General features: G+C 36.5%; 1 protein-coding gene across 1 annotated transcript in view; it reads left to right on the forward strand.

The window, feature by feature from the left end:
• Nucleotides 1-19,268, forward strand: part of LOC131756812 (EGF-like and EMI domain-containing protein 1) — a 512,622-nt gene extending 493,354 nt beyond the window's left edge. Inside the window, 6 exon segments of the mRNA XM_067033965.1 lie at nt 2,942-3,079; nt 6,911-7,008; nt 7,010-7,034; nt 9,241-9,435; nt 11,420-11,551; nt 19,103-19,268. Coding sequence (XP_066890066.1) covers nt 2,942-3,079; nt 6,911-7,008; nt 7,010-7,034; nt 9,241-9,435; nt 11,420-11,551; nt 19,103-19,134 — 620 coding nt within the window. The 3' untranslated portion in view covers nt 19,135-19,268.
• Nucleotides 19,269-21,627: the final 2,359 nt, after the last annotated feature.

Genomic DNA, 21,627 nt, shown 5'->3' on the forward strand with positions numbered 1-21,627 from the left:
TCACTTTGTCACAGCTTACCCTTCCCCCTCCCCATATCCTCAAGTCCATGCTCTAGTAGGTCTGTGTTTTATTCCTGTCCTACCCCTACTCTCTTCATGACATTTTTTTTCTTAGATTCCATATATATGTGTTAGCATTTGGTATTTGTTTTTCTCCTTCTGACTTACTTCACTCTGTATGACAGACTCCAGGTCTATCCACCTCATTACAAATAACTCAGTTTCATTTCTTTTTATGGCTGAGTAATATTCCATTGTATATATGTGCCACATCTTCTTTATCCATTCATCTGTTGATGGACACTTAGGTTGCTTCCATGTCCTGGCTATTGTAAATAGAGCTGCAATGAACATTTTGGTACATGACTCTTTTTGAATTATGGTTTTCTCAGGGTATATGCCCAGTAGTGGGACTGCAGGGTCGTATGGTAGTTCTATTTGTAGTTTTTTAAGGAACCTCCATACTGTTCTCCATAGTGGCTGTATCAATATACATTCCCACCAGCAGTGCAAAAGGGTTCCCTTTTCTCCACACCCTCTCCAGCATTTACTGTTTCCAGAGTCTTTGATGATGGCCACTCTGACCGGTGTGAGATGATATCTCATTGTAGTTTTGATTTGCATTTCTCTAATGATTAATGATGTTGAGCATTCTTTCATGTGTTTGTTGGCAATCTGTATATCTTCTTTGGAGAAATGTCTATTTAGTTCTTTTGCCCATTTTTGGATTGGGTTGTTTTTTGTTGTTGTTATTGAGCTGCTTATAAATTTTGGATATTAATCCTTTGTCAGTTGCTTCATTTGAAAATATTTTCTCCCATTCTGAGGGTTGTCTTTTGGTCTTGTTTATGGTATCCTTTGCTGTGCGAAAGCTTTTAAGTTTCATTAAGTCCCATTTGTTTATTTTTGTTTTTATTTCCATTTCTCTAGGAGGTGGGTCAAAAAGGGTCTTACTGTGATTGATGTCATAGAATGTTGTGCCTATGTTTTCCTCTAAGAGTTTGATAGTGTCTGGCCTTACATGTAGGTCTTTAACCCATTTTGAGTATATTTTTGTGTATGGTGTTAGGGAGTATTCTAATTTCATACTTTTACATGTACCTGTCCAGTTTTCCCAGCACCACTTATTGAAAAGGCTGTCTTTTCTCCACTGTATGTTCTTCCCTCCTTTATCAAAGATAAGGTGACCATATGTGCATGGGTTTATCTCTGGGCTTTCTATCCTGTTCCATTGATCTATATTTCTGTTTTTGTGCCAGTACCATACTGTCTTGATTACTGTAGCTTTGTAGTATAGTCCGAAGTCAGGGAGCCTGATTCCTCCAGCTCCATTTTTCGTTCTCAAGATTTCTTTGGCTATTCGGGGTCTTTTGTGTTTCCATACAAATTGTGAAATTTTTTGTTCTAGTTCTGTGAAAAATGCCAGTGGTAGTTTGATAGGGATTCCACTGAATCTGTAGATTGCCTTGGGTAGTAGAGTCATTTTCACAATGTTGATTCTTCCAATCCAAGAGCATGGTATATTTATCCATCTGTTTATATCATCTTTGATTTCTTTCATCAGTGTCTTATAATTTTCTGCATACAGGTCTTTTGTCTCCTTACGTAGGTTTATTCCTTGATATTTTATTCTTTTTGTTTCAATGGTAAATGGGAGTGTTTTCTTAATTTCACTCTCATATTTTTCATCATTAGTGTATAAGAATGCCAGCTATTTCTGTGTATTAATTTTGTATCATGCTAGTTTACCAAATTCATTGATTAGTTCTAGTAATTTTCTGGTAGCATCCTTAGGATTTTCTATGTATAGTATCGTGTCATCTGCAAACAATGACAGCTTTACTTCTTCTTTTCCAATTTGGATTCCTTTTATTTTTTTTTTCTTCTCTGATTGCTGTGGCTAGAACTTCCAAAACTATGTTGAATAAGAGTGGTGAGAGTCGCAACCTTGTCTTGTTCCTGATCTTCGTGGAAATGGTTTCTCTTTTTCACCATTGAGAACGATGCTGGCTGTGGGTTTGTCATATATGGCCTTTATTATGTTGAGGAAATTTCCCTCTATGCCTACTTTCTGCAGGGTTTTTATCATAAATGGGTGTTGAATTTTGTCAAAAGCTTTCTCTGCATCTATTGAGATGATCATATGGTTTTCTCCTTCAGTTTGTTGATATGGTGTATCATGTTGATTGATTTGCGTATATTGAAGAATCCTTGCATTCCTGGGTCAAAGCCCACTTGATCATGGTGTATGATCCTTTTAATGTGCCGTTGGATTCTGTTTGCTAATATTTTGTTGAGGATTTTTGCATCTATGTTCATCAGTGATATCGGCCTGTAGTTTTCTTTCTTTGTGACGTCTTTGTCTGGTTTTGGTATCAGGGTGATGGTGGCCTCATAGAATGAGTTTGGGAGTGTTCCTCCCTCTGCTATGTTTTGGAAGAGTTTGAGAAGGATAGGTGTTAGCTCTTCTCTAAATGTTTGATAGAATTTGCCAGTGAAGCCATCTGGTCCTGGGCTTTTGTTTGTTGGAAGATTTTTAATCACAGTTTCAATTTCAGTGCTTGTGATTGGTCTGTTCATATTTTCTATTTATTCCTGATTCAGTCTCGGCAGGTTGTGCATTTCTAAGAATTTGTGCATTTCTTCCAGGTTGTCCATTTTATTGGCATAGAGTTGCTTGTAGTAATCTCTAATAATCTTTTGTATTTCTGCAGTGTCCGTTGTTATGTCTCTTTTTTCATTTCTAATTCTATTGATTTGAGCCTTCTCCCTTTTTTTCTTGATGAGTCTGGCTAATGAGACTTTTACTTTTATATGCTTAGAGTGTTGACATTCCAATAAAGTTTGTCATCTTCCAACAGACAGAGTGTACTCATTGTTGCCATGTATTCAGATTTCTCTGTTATTATGCTAATAATTCTCTTTTGCTTGTTTTGGAAAGGGATTGAATTGAAAATTGTCAATAGCTGTGAAAAGAATAATGGTGGTTGTTCCTGTCACTGTGAACATGCAGTTGGTGGGCCCTGTTGCTCCTGTAACCATGGACACCGGCTTGATTCAGATGAGAAAACATGCATAGGTAATGTATGGTAAATGCCATCTTCCTTCAGAGGTTGCCCTGGATTCATATAGCCCTTTCTTCTCTAAAACTTAGTGCTCTAATGTAGCCATGTCTCTCAAACTGCAAGAAGTAAAATGAACAGTGTCTTTGGCTACTGGATAAATGTAAAAGAAAAACTAACTGACAGAAGACATCATTGTGTTTAGATATTTACTTTGAAGTTAAAGGAGATTTAAAACTTATTAGCAATATATATGGACTTAACTTAATATTTCTGGAAAATATTCTAAGGCCTATCTAACCATTTAATGTAATTTGTAATTGAAACAAAAATGCCACCATGCACGCTAATTCTCTCCACCACAAGCAGAAACAATCATGTTCATTGGTTTTCAACTTGGTGATAATTTGGATGCAGGTTCACCTTTGACATGGCAGGCAGCTATGTTCCAAAAGAAAACTTTAAAAGATGTTTTTCTTTGGAAATCCTAGCTCAAAACTATTTTTAATGGATAACTTTTTCAACATATTATTAGAACTTATATCATTTGAGACAATGAGAAGAATAAATTCTACCCCAGCTTTGCTTCATAATGAAATGTTTAATCTAGAACTTCTGAGAAAAAGGAATATCTACTAAAAATAGGCAGAGTGAGCATCAAACTAAATTACTATGTGCTCTGGGTCTGAGCGCACCTACAAGCCCCTAAAACAATTTGCCATCATTCGAGAATTATGACACCATATTTGCTTGTTTTCTTTTGTGATATTTTATATCACCTTTCTTAAAAATTATGATGTGAGTACTAAAAAAATCTTTGGCCATTTCATGCTACAGTCTGATTTGAGGCAAACAGAAGTACCAAAAGAGAAGAGGTGAATTTCAAAAGCCTAAGTCATTGGGATTTTTTAGTTTGGCAATAATGTGACAGAGTGAACTTCAAGGGCTTTTGAAGTATTCTGGTTTCATAAATTATTTAACCAAAACAATGTCATTACTTGTTATTTCTTGATTGAACATCACCTTCTGCATTTTTCTCAGTGTCTATGGTGATTAACTTAATGAAACCAGCTGCTTGCCTTGCTTCTTTTTTGTAATGAAAATTATGCTTATAATTTTCTACCTTGCTAACATTTGTATCTCTGGAAAAAATAAAGGGCTTCCTTTCTTCTTTGCTCCCTTGCTCCCTCCCTCCCTTCCTTCTTTCCTTCCTACCTTCTTTTTTTTGACCGTAGGGTAAGGGAAACTGGAATTTTGCTAAACCTTTTGTTTGCAACTTATAATTTGGTATCTTTCCTTATTCTTTGAAAAGTACAATTCATTAAAGTTCTTATTTACAGCCAGAAAAAAATAGCATCTGCCAGGGTCAAAATGTAGAAAATTGCATATTTATGACATTTCAGCAGTCAACATGACAACATTGTTTTGTTTACGGCTCAAGTTTATTTCATTTTCCAACAATAAATAACACTCATTCCTAAAGACCAAATATTCACTAGAGTAAAGCCAATGATTTGTTTGGAGTGTGCATATACATACTCTGCTTATTTGCCTGAGAACCGATTAAGGCCATGGATGCTTTGTAAAACATTCATGCATGAGGGAAATTAAACAATTTTCTTTTTAGTGTATTTTAGGATCAACTCTCCTTTTACATAACTTTCCTTTTACACAACTTTCCTTTTACAAATAAGTATGTTCTAGTCTGCAAATGGTCAGTCTTGCCCAAATGCAAAAATTTATTAGGGCTAAAACCTAGAGATGTGCTAACACAATTTGAAAGACAACTATACAAAATACAAGTGTCTGACCAGCAGTAAGTTCACTAAATTTAACAATTGGTAGTTATAAGAAAAAAAATTTTATTCTAATCTTTGGAGCTTTATTCAGTGACTATGTGTGGGGGGCAGATACAGAAGGTCAAGTTTTTTCAAGGTTTAAGTTTGATGCTTTTCTGAAGTCATAATTGAAATGTTTAATTGTTTCACCTGACTGCAATTAATGCTGTAGTTTTGATTAGGGCTACATTTTTAAGTACAGGTGAATTTCTCTGCAATACTGCAATATTGGGGGTATTGGCCAATGTAAATAGGAAAAATATGATCATCAGAGAGGAAGAAAAATAAAAAATAAGCAAGCAACGATATTACCAAATAAGATCTGAAAAGGAATCAAGAAATTTAGGAAAACAGTTGATATAAGGGTTGAAGGGACAGGGCATTTTAAGAAAGGAAGAATGGGGTTTCAGATGAGTTCTGTACATGAGACAGAAAATAACCCCAGAGGAATGATAATAGAAGAAGAATCCAAAATGGATCATAAAATGATAGATCGAGGAATTCATTTTTCCAGTTATGTGATGCAATTGTGCTCCTTACTGGTTGAGAACAGGGAATCATGAGATGTATATGTTTAGAGGCTCTGGTGATATCTGAGAAGACTTTTAAAAAAATCTTGAAATAAGAAAATCCAAAAAACATAAGAGATAATGTTTTAGATAAAATGAAACTGAATTTTTTAAAGTTTTTTTTTGTCCTCTATATCCATGCTATGTAATACAAAGGATAAATGAAGTTTTAATATAAGAAAGGAAAAAATATCATCGAGAGTTTTGTGAGTAGCACTGCTTGTGACATTTTGTAGGAGAAAGAATGTTTTATGTCCAAATGACCTTCATTTGGATATTTTATGGTGACCCCTAACCTTAGCTGATTGATTGCATTTTCTTTCCTTCCTTTCTCTTGTCTGCATTTTCTTACATTGGTACCCTTTCCAAGGTTAATTGAGACACTGACCTTTTATATCTGGGGCCGCTCATGTAGTTATAGAGCAATGGGATTTTGTAAACTCAGCACTGACAGGCCACCCAACTTAACAGTTCAACAAAGGGGGTAGAATTGAACCAAGGACCTATAGTCAAAAACCCTGACCACGCAATTCCCAGGTGTCTAGCCTGGTGAAAGCAGTGGATAAAGAGTCTGTTGCTACCCTTTAGCCAATTATATTATAAATGATCTCCTCAAAACTCAGGATAAATCGATTAGCCTTTGGCTGAAAGGTTTCAGTTTGACATCTTCTGGTGCATTTTTATTTTCCGCAGGGCAAATAAAGGAAGACACATGCCAGATTGTAGAATTCTAGAATAACAGTGCTGAAGTAGACTTAAAGATCAGCATTTAGAAAGCTGTTTATCTGATAGGATATTCCAGCGTAATTGTCACCAATTATAATAAAAACTCATCTCAGTCAAAGCATAATCGAAAAGTTCAAGCAAATGCCCTGAAATATTCTGTAATTTAACACTTAATATTTAAAATGATTGTCTACCCTCTCTCTAAATTGCCTTTATCCACTTCTCTTCCCAGTCACGTGACTTCTTTTTGCTTGGGAATGTTCTTTCATCTGAAGTTCCAGAAGAACAGACACATAGGGGCCTAAGACTGCCTCCTCTTTGCAGCTATTAAATGTCTACTAAATGGAATTTTGGGGCTCTTCTTCTCAAGCTGTGTTTTTGTTGTCGTTCTTCAAGTTCTCTGTTTGTTCAGTTAGATTGCTGTTTAAACTGGAAAAATAGCAGAGATCTCTTACCCTGTGCTTATAAATGCATTTGGAGATTACTTACATCCTTTTCAAATAAATACCAGGCATAGAAGCATGTCAGAAACGTAAACCCAAATGCGGCCTCATTTATTTTGTGTTATAGTCTCTTCAATGTCTGTATTCTATAACCTGAGAAATAGAAAATGATTAGTAAATCAGTTTTAATTTCGAAGTGAGGCTTATCAGCACCTTCACAGGTCAGTTAAATTCCTGCCCTTAAGTAACAGAAATGTCCTTTCCCCCTTTAGACCTTGATGAATGTGAGAGTGGAGAAGCCTGCCGGGCCCAGCTCTGCATCAACTATTTAGGAGTTTATGGATGCAGTTGTCAGGAAGGCTTTCGGATTCAGTTCTGTTGTTTGTGGATGTGATGGTGAATTCCTGAGCTCTAACGTGAAATCCCTGATGTGATGGGGCAATCGATGGAGGGGGAATATCTGAGGCAGAGGGTTAGGGTGGGAAAGGGAAGGCTTTGACACTAAAGAGACTTGGATCTCTCTGTGGCTCAACCATGTTCTATTATATGAACTTGGGTGACACTCAGTGCTCTGAGCCTCAAATCCTCATCAGTAAAGTGAAGACAATAATGGGATTACTGGGGAAATTAAGAAAAGTAATAAATGTAAAGTACCTGCTACTGTGATTGACATGGAGAAATCACTCAACTAAAAGTAGCTATTATTATTATTATAATAGTCATCGGCCCATAATCCCTTTTACCTAATTTAATATATATAGGCAAGTGAGAGATTCCAGCAAGCCACAGCACACTGCCACAGGAATTGCTCGTGGCAAGCTTGACTGGAATCAGAGGTGATTACTGAGTGTCCTTCTAATTTAAGGGCAATAGCGAAAGGATTGCCGGTTCGTGAGCCACAGTCCAAATCTGTATCAGAATCCTTTATATATCTGATATTAATCTAGATAATGCAAGTTTTAAGATGAGTCATTTTATAATTTTCTAACTTATTTGTTGAAATTGATTCACTTACCTTTTAGATGACTTCTAGCTGATAGGTATATTTTTATATGATAGGAGAGTTTGAATTCAGTGAGTAGAGTTAATTCACTTTTTTATACCATTAAGAAGGGCTCATGTAAGTCATTGCTGTAAATTACTTTAACGAGTTTACCTTAAATATATAATCTTTAAATTTTCATTTGTGATTATTATTACCATTATTTTGAATCTTACTTTTCTTGAAATCAAAGATTAGAAGATTTCAGTAATAGTCAAATTATATGAGAAGACTTTAGAGCCTCAGAGAAAATAGTGTTTCTTAGATTAAAGAAATAAATTCTTGTATTCTGTTGAGGATGATATTTGTGTTTCTTCATATAGATGCCAAGCTCCCCAGCCTTGCAGTATAGATAACAGCAAAGAATATACAACTATGATATCTATATATCCTAAACACAGTAGAGCATATTACCACTTACACCTCCCATCCAATTAACAGGGCCAAAAAAATTGAATTTCATGTACCATCTGTTCTTAAGCAGAGTGAGCCAAGAGATGATTGTGTGGCGTGAATATACATACTTGGGTACACACATCCAAATGGAAGAGGTATCCACAACCTGAGGCCAGGCCTAGAAACTCAGCTTCATAAATGAACTTTTAGTATACTGAACACGTTGATCAAAGTCTGGGCTCAGACGTGGACATAACACCAGTAAGTCATATGAGATTAAGGCCTAGGATTCTTCCATCTCTAAAATTCTCCAAAAACTGTGCACAGAATTATGCATGGAATAAAGGCTTCACCATAGATATTGAATAATTCAAGAGTGAATGAACATTCTGCAAAATGGTGCACAGCCTAAGACCATGTAAGTTTTAAATTCTTCCTCAAATCTCATGAACAAGCTCTCAGAGAGACCTTGTCTATGTAGGTAAACTATGGTAAACTTGGAAATGAGTGAAGGAAAAATCATTGGCAGGATATATTTGAGGAAGAATTGGGGCTATGCTTTCTATATAGCAATACATTGTTATTGGTTAATAAAGGTGACAGATATGCCCATGAGTTCATAATGTCTATTTTATCTCTCAACACCTAAGAGCAGACACTGTTTAAATTTTCCCAGATGTGGATGAGTGTCTGGATGTCAGTATCGTCTGTGACCAACTATGTATCAACTCTGTGGGAACCTATGAGTATACTTGTGAGGAAGGCTGCAGAATTGTAAGTGATGGAAAAACTGGCATCTGTAAGTTGCTGTGGAGAGTTTTATCAAATCTCTTCTAACCGACTTCAACCCTTGTCTTGTTCTTTGGGAGCACGGAGACCATATATTCTTTAACTCAACCTGTCCTCCCCTTTCTCTCTTCACAGACTGAGATCTTTCTTTTCCCTTTGTTCTCTCTGTGGCAGTTTCAACTCTGTGCTTGCTGCTTTTCACCTTCATTTACAATAGGTGGTTTGAAATGGCTTTCTCAAAGAGTTTTACCTTTCATCTGCCCCCTGCCTTGACTGTCTAGTTCAGACTCTCTCATTTTTCCCATCAACCCTTGCTCAGTTTTTCCTTCTTTTAACCAGCATGTGGAATCCAGGTCTTTCCCTGTGCGGTCTGAGTTTTAGATGATGATGAGCTAAAGGAAGAAGAAGAGGAATTAGACATTGTGAAGTTTCCAGGTCTTCTATTCAAGAGCCCACCTCAACTGCTTCATTATGTGGCCACCTCTCTGCCTCTCACCCATGAAGATGAAGAAGATGAGGGGGAAGGGGGGGAAAGATATTCGAGGAGAACTGACTGCTTTGCACAGAGTTGTTGGGTAAAAGCATGTATCTCATTAAAGTCACCTCTTTTCTCTATTTTTAGATAATTCACATAAATCTTTCATAGACAATTTCATTATCAATATTTAATGCCATCAAGTGTTTTAACATGATATTAGCCAGAAAAATGGGCCCAAAATTACTTCCTCAAAGCTCCCTGTGAAATTCATCATCTTTTGTCTTTCTTCCTTTAGCACAAAAAAAGGTTGCTATGTAGGTACGTGTGGACGAGGGGGTGCAGGGGGGTGAGCGCTATTGAAAATGTGATACAGTGAAATGGAGCTGAAAAATAGCTTTGAATTAGCATAATGGAGAGAAGGATTGGGACCTTTTAGTTCTAACAGTTTAAACTCTACTAGAAGTCATTCTGGTATAGTTAAAATTTACCTTAAATAGCCTTAAAATCTAGACCCTTCTAAATTTTAAAATGCAGAGAACCAATGGTTCAATATGCTCAAGTGGACCAAGAAAAAATATCTTTACAAATGTGAGCAGTTTCTCTTATATATCCATGCAACGGAACTCAAGCATCAAATCACTTCTGATCAGAATAAATTAGCATAACCTCTTTCAAAAGTAACAGTTTGCAGCCAGTCTGCTGCTTCTTTTTCTTTTCTTTGTAAGACAGAGCTGCTCTTTTTGTTCTCCCTCTATTCCTTGTATTTTAAGAGCATCAAAGCTTAATGATTTCTTTAGAAGACATTCAGTAAGATAGCAGATTTGTTTATACGCTATGGTCAATGATAATAATATCAATAAATGCATCTGCATAATGACAGAAATGCTTTACTGTTACTGAATTAGACTCCTGATACTTGGGCTACTCAAAGGCAGAATAGAGATAGTTCAGGACCACCAAGACAGTCAGAACTTGGATGGCCAAGATCTAGAGAGAAGAGAAGCTCAGACAAGTGAGATGGACAATCTGTGCTATGTTTCTCCTTGAGCCATTTGCTAATGTATGGGCTATGCAGACAGAGAAGCCAGGAAGTCTATCGACAGCTGCAGAGGGAGTAAGGAGCTAAGCACCGTTATCAGCAATATCATGCATGGTGCTAGAGAGGTAGAAGTTGGAGTTGAGAATCTGCCAAGGTGGAGAAGCCTTGCTAAACGTGACAGGCTTTCAAGTGGGACATCTGAAAGACCCCATCTAGAAACAGGGGCAAATGGAATGAGCCTTAAAAAAACAGCTGAGATAAAGTCTCTCCATCCTTATTCAGATTAAGGTAATTTCCCTCAAGAATAGAATGGATAAACACATTATGGTACATTTATACAATAGAATACTATATAGCCATAAAAAATAAACTAGTGAACACACAATATGGGTGAGTCTCATAAACATTATATAGAATGAAAGAAGCTTGATACCGAAGAGTACATACTTTACAATTCCATTTATATAAAGTTCAAAAATAAGGGAAAATAATCCATGGTGATATAAATCAGAATAGAGCTTAATTTGTAAGGCTAATGATTAGGAATCATCAAGTCACCTTTCAGTTTTTGGGGTGCTGGTAATAATCCATATCATCATCTGGGAGGCATTTACACGGGGTTGTTTACACTGTGGGAGAAAAATGTATGACGTGTACACTTGAGTTCTGTGCACTTCTCTGCATGTATATTAAATCTCAGTAAAAAGGCTTACTTGGGGAAAAAAAAACAACAAATTTGCATTAAACAGCCTGGAAGGAAAAACACTAAAGTGTCAGGACCATTGATTATTTTTGTGTTCAGAAATTAATGGTAATTTCTTTTCATTTTTTACTTTCTTAAATATCCTAAATATTCTTTAGGGACTACTTCCAAGCTGTATTTTAAAAGGTATCTCTTTGCTATTGTCTTTTACTGGGACTCTTTAGGAAATGTGCTCAAGGATCATGTTTATTTGTTTTTTGGGACATGAAGGGTTTCATCTTTATTTTCAGTGACATAGACAGTATGGGTCCACTAAGATGGTATTGCATTCCAGTCTGTTTAGATCATGCCTTTGGACAAGACTGCACGTTGAGCTGTGAGGGCTGCATGAATGGAGGCTGGTGCCAGGAAGGAAAGAGTGGCTGCTCCTTCCCAGGTGGCTGGGGAGACATTCTTTGTAGTGACAGTAAGTGACTCCTTGGAGCATTGGTAAGAGAGTGATGAATTTTCCTTTACTGCTGGTAAACTGTTGGTCATGAGCTCTTTACATATGTTCTCCCCAAAATGTTTTAACAAGGTTAACAATTGATATGGGTGAGAAACCAATTTATTTGTTGTGCACAAAGAATGTCTGTGAAGCACTGAGGTTGCAGACTGAACATGTTATTAAAATGGGAGATTTTGTGTTCCCTGGGAAACTTGATGTGCTGTCTCTTGTTTATCCGTGGAACATAAACGTTTATAAAGGATCCTAATATTCTAGGACTATAAAAATCCCTCCATTTAAATAAATCATTAGGCCCTGGCAAGCTACTCCCAATGAAGAAAAAAAATGAAAGGATTTGCATTACGAAGTGCAGTTAATGGAACTGCTTGACTGTTTGCTGCCTCTTTTTTGTTTGTGTTTTCTCTTCTTTTTCTTTTAAACAATATGTAAGTACAGCCAATGACACTTGTAAGTTTTTTATATAAGTCTCTCATGAGAAAATGTCAATGATTTGAAAAATAATACCTCTAATAAATTTTTTCCTTTATATTTTAAATGGAGGTATATTTGCAGATACTAAAACTGCCAAGTAATAAAAACAGAATATAATGACTATTTTTATTTCCTTTTTCTCTTTTTAAATTTCCCTTATAAATTTTTTAATAAAAGAGTTTTCTTGGTCTTTGTGAATGGCTTGGAAGATGATATGAGCAAATTTTCTTTTGAAGCCCCTGCGTGTGGGAAGAAAGAGCACACATATTGTTTCTATTATGAGATGGATGCAAAACTTGAATTATAACATAGTGAAGTGGTTCCCCCAGAATTACTAGTTAGAGTGTGGAGGCTCTTCCTGAAGCATCACTCTGATCATGTCTCCCTGCTGCTTAGAAAGCTTCAGGAGTGTCCCATTTCCTGATATATAAAGCTTTATGCTTCTAATCTAGTTACTGGCAACCATCTAATATCAGGCCCTCATAAATCCTTTTCTCTTTTTATCCACAACTCTTTGACCAGCTTATCATTTCCAGTAAGCTAAACTACTCACTACTTAATGCTTTGCACTTTTCAGCTTTGTGCCTTTTGCTAAACTGCCATCTTTGTCTATTGCCATTTATTGCCTGAAGCTTTATTTGATGGTCCCAGTCTAATCACAGCTATTTATATTTTCAGTGGATTTAAAGCCTCTCTCTCTACTCTCTCTCTCTCCCTCTCTCCATTGAATTAGAATTAGCTATGCTGCTGTTCCATTTCCTTACAAGCCTGGAAGCTTATTGACCAGGTCCTATTCACATTTCTCCAAATTGGAGGCACCTGTGCATGAATGGATAAAACTTTGTATTGAGACTCCCAGCTATATGAACCTGCTGCTTGACATAGTCAACTGTATAAAACCGGGATCAAATAAATCTTATTGCATGACTATTAGGAAGTAAATGTTTTCCCTATATTGTAAATTTTTTTTTGGTAAATATGCATCTTCCAAACCTTTGATCCCTAAAATGTCAGCATGAGAGATGAAACTAAAAATCTATTGCAAATGCATCAGAATAAAACATCTGACACAAAATTAATATAGAAATGTTGAGGGCTTCCCTGGTGGCGCAGTGGTTGAGAGTCCGCCTGCCGATGCAGGGGACACGGGTTCGTGCCCTGGTCCGGGAAGATCCCACGTGCCGCGGAGCGGCTGGGCCCGTGAGCCATGGCCGCTGAGCCTGCGCGTCCGGAGCCTGTGCTCCGCGATGGGAGAGGCCACAACAGTGAGAGGCCCGCATACCGCAAAAAAAAAAAAAAAAAAAAGAAATGTTGAAAATGAACTTCCTGATAAAATGAAGATAATATGACCCCTTCTTTGGCTTTGGAAAACCTTGAGATTCTCTACGTGTTCACATGGTCCAGAAACGGGCAGTCTGTCCCTGAAAGCAGAGACTTATGTCTTCTTTGCATTTCCTATCTTTCTTTCATTTTTCTTCTACAAAAATTAAAACAGAACAATCCAAATTGGAAAAAAAAAAAAAGTGCTCAGTAATTCTTTAACGAAAAGGGAAAGCAAGAACACTTTCTTAAAAATCCCTATAAACTGTAATAAATGGAAGTGACAATCATTCATCACTAGTATTTCTAAGAGTACCAGCTCTTCAAATGCAGCAAGAGACATTAAAAAAAAACAAAAATTCTGCAGGGATCTGGAAAGTTGGTTTTCCCATGGAGTAGATCTTCTAGCCCAATATCCTTACTGGTCTATAATGAAAACATCTACTTGGATGTTTTAGGAATTTCTCCAAGTAGTTACAATGAAACAATTAAAAAATTACCACATATTAATTTTAACAGCACATTTTAGAGCTCAATTTCTTTTGAAGAGATTTCATATTGACTGTCTCATGTTATTGTGAGACTCTATCCAGTGGAAAGAGGAGATAGGAGTATTTTCACATGACAAATGAATGGACTATATATTATATGGAAGGGAATATTCATGACTTCTTCCAAATCATCCAGCTATGGTTTAGCACATGTTTGTTTTAAAATTTTCTTCTCCAGGATAATTGCTCTGTTTGATGTTAATGAAGTATTTAGTAAATCCCTGTGCGCCATGATATCATATTATTTTAGTGGGGGACTACCAGATGATAGTGCTGGTATGCCAATATTGATGCCTTGCTATAACCCAGATACTGTGCAAGCTATTTGAACTTGCCTAGCTTCATTTTCCAGGTATATATATATATTTAAATGTGCCCTCTATAGTTGCTGTAAGAATTCAAAGACTTACTACATGTAAATTAACAATGCATGTCTCAACCAGTATTTGTTGCCAGTTTCTTTCTCTCTTACTCCTTTTGTTTTCCCCTTTCCTTTTCATAGTAACCTCGAGCTTGAAAGCAAAGAAAAAAGCGAATAAGAAGCCAAGTTTCCATATTAGCAGCATCTGGAAAGGTGTGGGTGGGTAGATGGCAGAGGTGATATAAATGTAGTTTTACAATATTTAGCCAAGTATGATAAAATGTCAATTTAAATGGTTACTGAACTTATCTCAACAGCTCTATTTACTCAAGTTAAGCTTAAAGTCATAGACATTTCCCCCACTTTATTTATTTTTAATGGAATACTAAGCACGTCCCCCCCAAACAACAAACCAAAGAAAACAGTTCTTTGCTTGACTTTGTCAATCTTTGTGCAGAATACCTTGGAACCCTCAAGACAGTCTTAATTGCCTTCATTTCCAGTTAAAAATCCATGGCTTTTTTTTTCTACATTTTCTTCCCATTTTTCAAAATAGAAGATGCAGTTTGTTTCTCACTAAGGTTAGTAACATATATAGAACAAAAATGTTTAAGTAGTTCTGAAAATGTGAAGGTTAGGGTTTAAGGAACAAGGTAAATTTTGCATGTAAAATTTGTTAGCAGTTCTTCAGTCAGCATCATTTTAACTAGCTGTATCAGTAATTCCCCCAGCAATGATGATGCCATTCAAACTAGGAACAGGCCAGAGACTCTTCCTGAGTCTGCAAGTTACAGAGATTTTAATTACTGAGAATACATTCTAATAGAAAGACAAGCTTTTATTCTCTAACCATTTGTGTCACAATGAGTATATTACACTGTGTATCCACCTTCTCCATCTTCTTCATAGCTCGTTCCCCAGAGACCAGTGGGAAAGAGTATGACGGCATCTGTGATTGTCAGAACGGAGGCATTTGTGATCCTCTGAGCTGGCAGTGCGAGTGCCCCTCAGGGGTTCATGGGAAAACCTGTGAAGACATTAGGAATGGTCATATGAGACAGCTCTTTAAGTTCTTGATGTTTCTAATAGGAAATAAACAAAATGAAAGCTGCATCTCTACTTTTCAAGGTGGTCTTTTCTTGTTTTTTTTATATGGTTTTTATTGTTCAATTAGTTAATATGGTGTATCACATTGATTGATTTGCGTATATTGAAGAATCCTTGCATCCCTGGGATAAATCCCACTTGATCATGGTGTATGATCCTTTTAATGTGTTGTTGGATTCTGTTTGCTAGTATTTTGTTGAGGATTTTTGCATCTATATTCATCAGTGATATGTCAGTAATTTTCTTTTTTTTTTTTGTAGTATCTTTGTCTGATTTTGGTATCAGGGTGATGGTGGCCTCGTAGAATGAGTCCGGGAGTGTTCCTTCCTCTGCAATATTTTGGAAGAGTTTGAGAAGGATGCGTGTTAGCTTTTCTCTAAATGTTTGATTGAATTCAGCTGTGAAGCCATCTGGTCCTGGACTTTTGTTTGTTGGGAGATTTTTAATCACAGTTTCAATTTCATTACTTGTGATTGGTCTTTTCATATTTTCTATTTATTCCTGGTTCAGTCTTGGAAGGTTATACCTTTCTAAAAATTTGTCCATTTCTTCCAGGTTGTCCATTTTATTGGATAGAGTTGCTTGTAGCAGTCTCTTAGGATGCTTTGTATTTCTGTGGTGTCTGTTGTAACTTCTCCTTTTTCATCTCTAATTTTATTGATTTGAGTCCTCTCCCTCTTTTTCTTGATAAGTCTGGCTAATGGGTTATCAGTTTTGTTTATCTTCTCAAAGAACCAGCTTTTAGTTTTATTGATCTTTGCTATTGTTTTCTTTGTTTCTATTTCATTTATTTCTGTTCTGATCTTTATTATTTCTTTCCTTCTGCTAACTTTGGGTTTTGTTTGTTCTTCTTTCTCTAGTTCCTTTACGTGTAAGGTTAGATTGTTTATTTGAGATTTTTCTTGTTTCTTGAGGTAGGCTTGTATTGTTATAAACTTCCCTCTTAGAAGTGCTTTTGCTGCATCCCCCAAAAAAAATCGTTGTGTTTTCATTGTCATTTGTCTCTAGGTATTTTTTGATTTCCTCTTTGATTTCTTCAGTGATCTCTTGGTTATTTAGTAATGTATTGTTTAGCCTCCATGTGTTTGTGTTTTTTATGTTTTTTTCCCTGTAATTGATTTTTAATCTCATAGTGTTGTGGTTGGAAAAGATACTTGATATGATTTCAATTTTCTTAAATTTACTGAGGCTTGATTTGTGACCCAAGATGTGATCTATCCTGGAGAATGTTCTGTGTGCGCTTGAGAAGAAAGTGTAATCTGCTGTTTTTGGATGGAATGTCCTATAAATATCAATTAAATCTACCTGGTCTATTGTGTCATTTAAAGCTTGTGTTTCCTTATAAATTTTCTGTTTGGATGATCTGTCCACTGGTGTAAGTGAGGTGTTAAAGTCCCCCACTATTATTGTGTTACTGTTGATTTCCTCTTTTATAGCTGTTAGCAGTTGCCTTATATATTGAGGTGCTCCTATGTTGGGTGCATATATATTTATACTTGTTATATCTTCTTAGATTGATCCCCTGATCATTATGTAGTGTCCTTCCTTGTCTCTTGTAACATTCTTTATTTTAAAGTCTATTTTATCTGATATGAGTATAGCTACTCCAGCTTTCTTTTGATTTCCATTTGCATGGAATATCTTTTTCCATCCCCTCACTTTCAGTCTGTATGTGTCCCTAGGTCTGAAGTGGGTCTCCTGTAGACAGCATATATATGGGTCTTGTTTTTGTATCCATTCAGCAAGCCTGTGTCTTTTGGTTGGAGCATTTAATCCATTCACGTTTAAGGTAATTATTGATATGTATGTTCCTATGACTATTTTCTTAATTTTCGGGGGTTTGTTTTTGTAGGTCCTTTTCTTCTGTTGTGTTTCCCACTTAGAGAAATTCCTTTAGCATTTGTTGTAGAGTTGGTTTGGTGCTGCTGAATCCTCTTAGCTTTTGCTTGTCTGTAAAGCTTTTGATTTCTCCATGGAATCTGAATGAGATGCTTGCTGGATAGAGTAATCTTGGTTGTAGGTTCTTCCCTTTCATCACTTTAAGCATATCATGCCACTCCCTTCTGGCTTGTAGCGTTTCTGCTGAGAAATCAGCTGTTAACCTTATGGGAGTTCCCTTGAATGTTATTTGTCATTTTTCCCTTGCTGCTTTCAATAATTTTTCTTTGTCTTTAATTTTTGCCAATTTGATTACTGTGTGTCTCGGCATGTTTCTCCTTGGGTTTATCCTGTATAAGACTCGCTGCGCTTCCTAGACTTGCGTGGCTATTTCCTTTCCCATGTTAAGGAAGTTTTTGACTATAAATTCTTCAAATATTTTCTCGGGTCCTTTCTCTCTCTCTTCTCCTTCTGGGACCCCTATAATGCGAATATTTTTGTGTTTAATGTTGTCCCAGAGGTCTCTTAGGCTGTCTTCATTTCTTTTCATTCTTTTCTCTCTATTCTGTTCTTCAGCAGTGAATTCCACCATTCTGTCTTCCAGGTCACTTATCCATTCTTCTGCCTCAGTTATTCTGCTATTGATTCCTTCTAGTGTATTTTTTATTTCAGTTATTGTATTGTTCATCTCTGTTTATTTGTTCTTTAATTCTTCTAGGTGTTTGTTCTTTAATTCTTCTAGGTCTTTGTTAAACATTTCTTGCATTTTCTTGATCTTTGCCTCCATTCTTTTTCCGAGGTCCTGGATTAGCTTCACTATCATTATTCTGAATTCTTTTTCTGGAAGGTTGCCTATCTCCACTTCATTTAGTTGTTTTTCTTGGGTTTATCTTGTTCCTTCATCTGGTACATAGCCCTCTGCCTTTTCATCTTATCTTTCTGTGAATGTAGTTTTTGTTTCACAGGCTGCAGGATTGTAGTTCTTCTTCAAGGTGGTTTTTCTAAATAAGTAAAGGACTGTGTCTGTATATGCAAGAGCACAATTGCTTTGACTGATGAATGTGTAACAGAAAAAAATAACTGATACTTAAATCACCAACTGTGATCTAAGCAGGATGAATCTGGATACAGAAAGCCTTTCTTATTTGCTGAGCAAAATGTTGAGTTTGTGTGCAGAGATTTACACATAGGGCCTGACTGAATTGATTTGCTCTGCATATTAAAAGAATGAAGAAAATGAAGCTCTTTGGGCAAATCAGGGAGGAAGTGAGATAAAAATCAGGGAAGAAAAGGAGAAGAGAGAAAGAGGAAAAGAGAGGAGAAATGATGGTTGAAAAACTTCACAAAATACCAATCCAATGAGTGCTGCATGTGGATTTTTCATGGAAACCAGTCAAGAAACCACATTTTCTACATGGGTTGATAAAACACAAAAATGAAACTGATTGTAAAGTCCCAGGAGTTGAAGGCAGAGAGTCAATGAAGATATAAATCTTCAGGGATTGCCAGAAATCATGCGGAGTTTATTAGGTTCTCACATGTCATGAAACTGGGGAGATGGAAACCAAGTTTAATTTGCTCTCAGAGAGGTGCAGGAAGGCACCTCTAGTTGTTTATCCCCCGAACAATATTCATTCATTTATTCAAAATATATATATTAAGTGCTTGCAAGGCACTGTGCCAGGTTTTATGATATGGTAACAAAACAAAAATAAAAAAGCTCCTGGTCTTTCTTTGTGGAACTTACAGTTTTGTTCAAAGCAGACATTGGTTACAAATGTTGGTAGGTATTTCAAATTAAATATTAATGTGTGCTTGGAGGTCAGACCATGAGAACCATACAGACTGTGTGAGCCACTTCTAGAGAAGTGACCCTTAAGCAGAAGCCTGCAAAAGGAGGAGACATGAGACAGGGGAAGAGAGAGTGAGCCACGTGTTGCCCAGCTCTGAAGTTGGAAAGAGTGAGGTACATTAGTGGCACCTAAGGAAGGTCAGCTGGTGGAGCAAAAGTCAGGGAGATATTAGTGCAACATGAGGTCAGCCAGTGCAGGGGCTCATCAGTCTTGTTATGTTTGGATTTTTTAACCCGACAGCAATGGCAAGTCATTGCAGAATTTTTGGCAGAGGATATAAAATCACAGGGTTGGTTTTTAAAAGAACTCTCTAACCTTGGTCCAATCAGATTGGAAATGTCTTACCTTTTGCAAGCTCCTTATCTTATGTAACAACAGCTCTAGTGAGGTTTGCATGTGGGTTAATATTCACTTCCTTTGTCTTTCTACCCTTTGGGATGCCCAAAAGGATTCTTTGGGAAGAGTTGCAAAAGGAAATGTAATTGTGCCAGCAATGGCCATTGCCACAGGGTGTACGGTGCCTGTATGTGTGAGCCAGGGCGCTATGGGACGTTTTGTCATCTGAGTAAGTCACAGGCACGAAATTTTCTCTCTGTGTGTAAGCAAGGAAGCTCAGAAAAATACTGAAAATACTTTAGTGTCAACTTAAAGGAAGACACCCAACTAAGAGCTGCGAGCTTAAATTTTATTCAGGGTCTTGCTGAAGACTAGAGCCTAGGAGACAGTGCCTCAGTTTGCTCTGAGGAAACTGCTCCAAAGAGGTAGGGGAGAAGCCAGTTTATTTATATATATTTCTATCTTCCCATACACATCTCATTTAATTTTAGGTTTGACTTAACTGGCACCACACCTGTTGTATGATATTATATATTATCCTTTACTTATGTAAAATAAAATGCCTTATATATTATTAAAGAGGAAGTGCAGTAATATGAAATAGCCCATAATTTTAAAAAATGTTATTGCCAAGTTATGTAAATCTGTATCTCTGTAAATGACATTTTAAGGTAATTTTTGTAAAAAACCACTCTTTCTACTAAATATATATATATATATATATATATATATATATATACATGTTGGTAAAAGAATCTGGGTTCATTGAAATTTTTCCTGAGATATGCACCTAACCATCTAAGGGCCTGTTTATCCAAAGCACAGAGTGCCTCATCCTGTTTTTCATCCTGGATTCCCCTCAGGGTACAAGATTCGTGCAGTGGGTTAGGACTTAACCCTTGTAGAACTGGGTGGTAAGCAGCACATCTCTGTTCTTCTTTGGTCATATTAGACAAAAGAAGAGAGTAAAAAGTATAACATATTTTATATGGTCCTGTCATATATATATATATATATATATATATATGATGATTTATGCTCTAATCTTTATTTAGCCTCCTTCCATTATAGAATCTATATTTTGATGAATGAAAGAAAAATATTTCTGGAGTCTTTCCATTTTTTTCCTAGTTAGGTTTACCTTGATTATTGAGAGAAGGTTGTTAATATTGGATATTCCACACTTTGTGAAAGTTGAATATCGAAGGCCCAGTACAAGTGTCTTTTATTTCTGGGTTCTAGTACAAAACAATATCATTCCCTAAAATGTCTAAAACGTATTATTCATTTTGCATTTTGGCCAGCAATCACATTCTGCAAAAGATGTGAGAAAACACAATCACCAATAAATGTTTCAGCTCATCGGTAACTTTTAAGTTGTCTCCCAATGGGACAGCTCTGGACACCTACCGACCATCCCATCCTGAAGCTGTGTGCAAGTACCTGTGAGCCTGAAACAGTCTGTACCTCGCTCCCCCACCTATTCCATATGCCTGCCTCTGAAAATCCTTCCTGAGTGAACCTCAGTAATACCATGACCCTTTTTTTTTAATAACAGAGACCTTCTAGAGTCTTATATTGTATTTTTAGTTGAATGTCCATGGACCTTATCTACTTAAGAAAAGGCATGCTCCTTAAAAACAGAGAGTAAATTGTGAATTCTCCAATAACAGAGCCAGTGAAGGCATCATAGAAAACTGAACCTGAGTCATGAGGAAAGGCTTGGACAAGCAAAAGGGAAGAGAAGGGGAGAAGACATGGGTAAATGAGAAAATGGAGCTGCCAATGGTATGTTCCAGAGCATCAGATACTTCCTGGAACATGCCAAGGGAAGAAAACTCACCTAGAAACAAAGATAGCATCACTTCTGTTATTGTTCCTCTAGGATAACAAGACACTCCCCATTTTTTAGTAATAACTTTTGAATATTTTATAAGCTAATACCAGATGTTTTGGCAAAAACATTTAAGTCATAATTTATCTGCTCAAAAATTTAAAAAGCAGATGGTGGTGGTGGCAATAGTGGTTAGCATTTGGCATGTGACCCTCTTTAGAAAATCATATACATTCCAGTTCTTCAGGACTCTTATTGCTCAGACTTGAGGCTTCATTTATTAATGCCACTTGCCTGGCCCTAAGAAGCTTGAATGTGCAACC

The sequence above is a fragment of the Kogia breviceps genome, chromosome 5 (genome assembly GCF_026419965.1).
Source record: "Kogia breviceps isolate mKogBre1 chromosome 5, mKogBre1 haplotype 1, whole genome shotgun sequence".
Taxonomy (NCBI): domain Eukaryota; kingdom Metazoa; phylum Chordata; class Mammalia; order Artiodactyla; family Physeteridae; genus Kogia; species Kogia breviceps.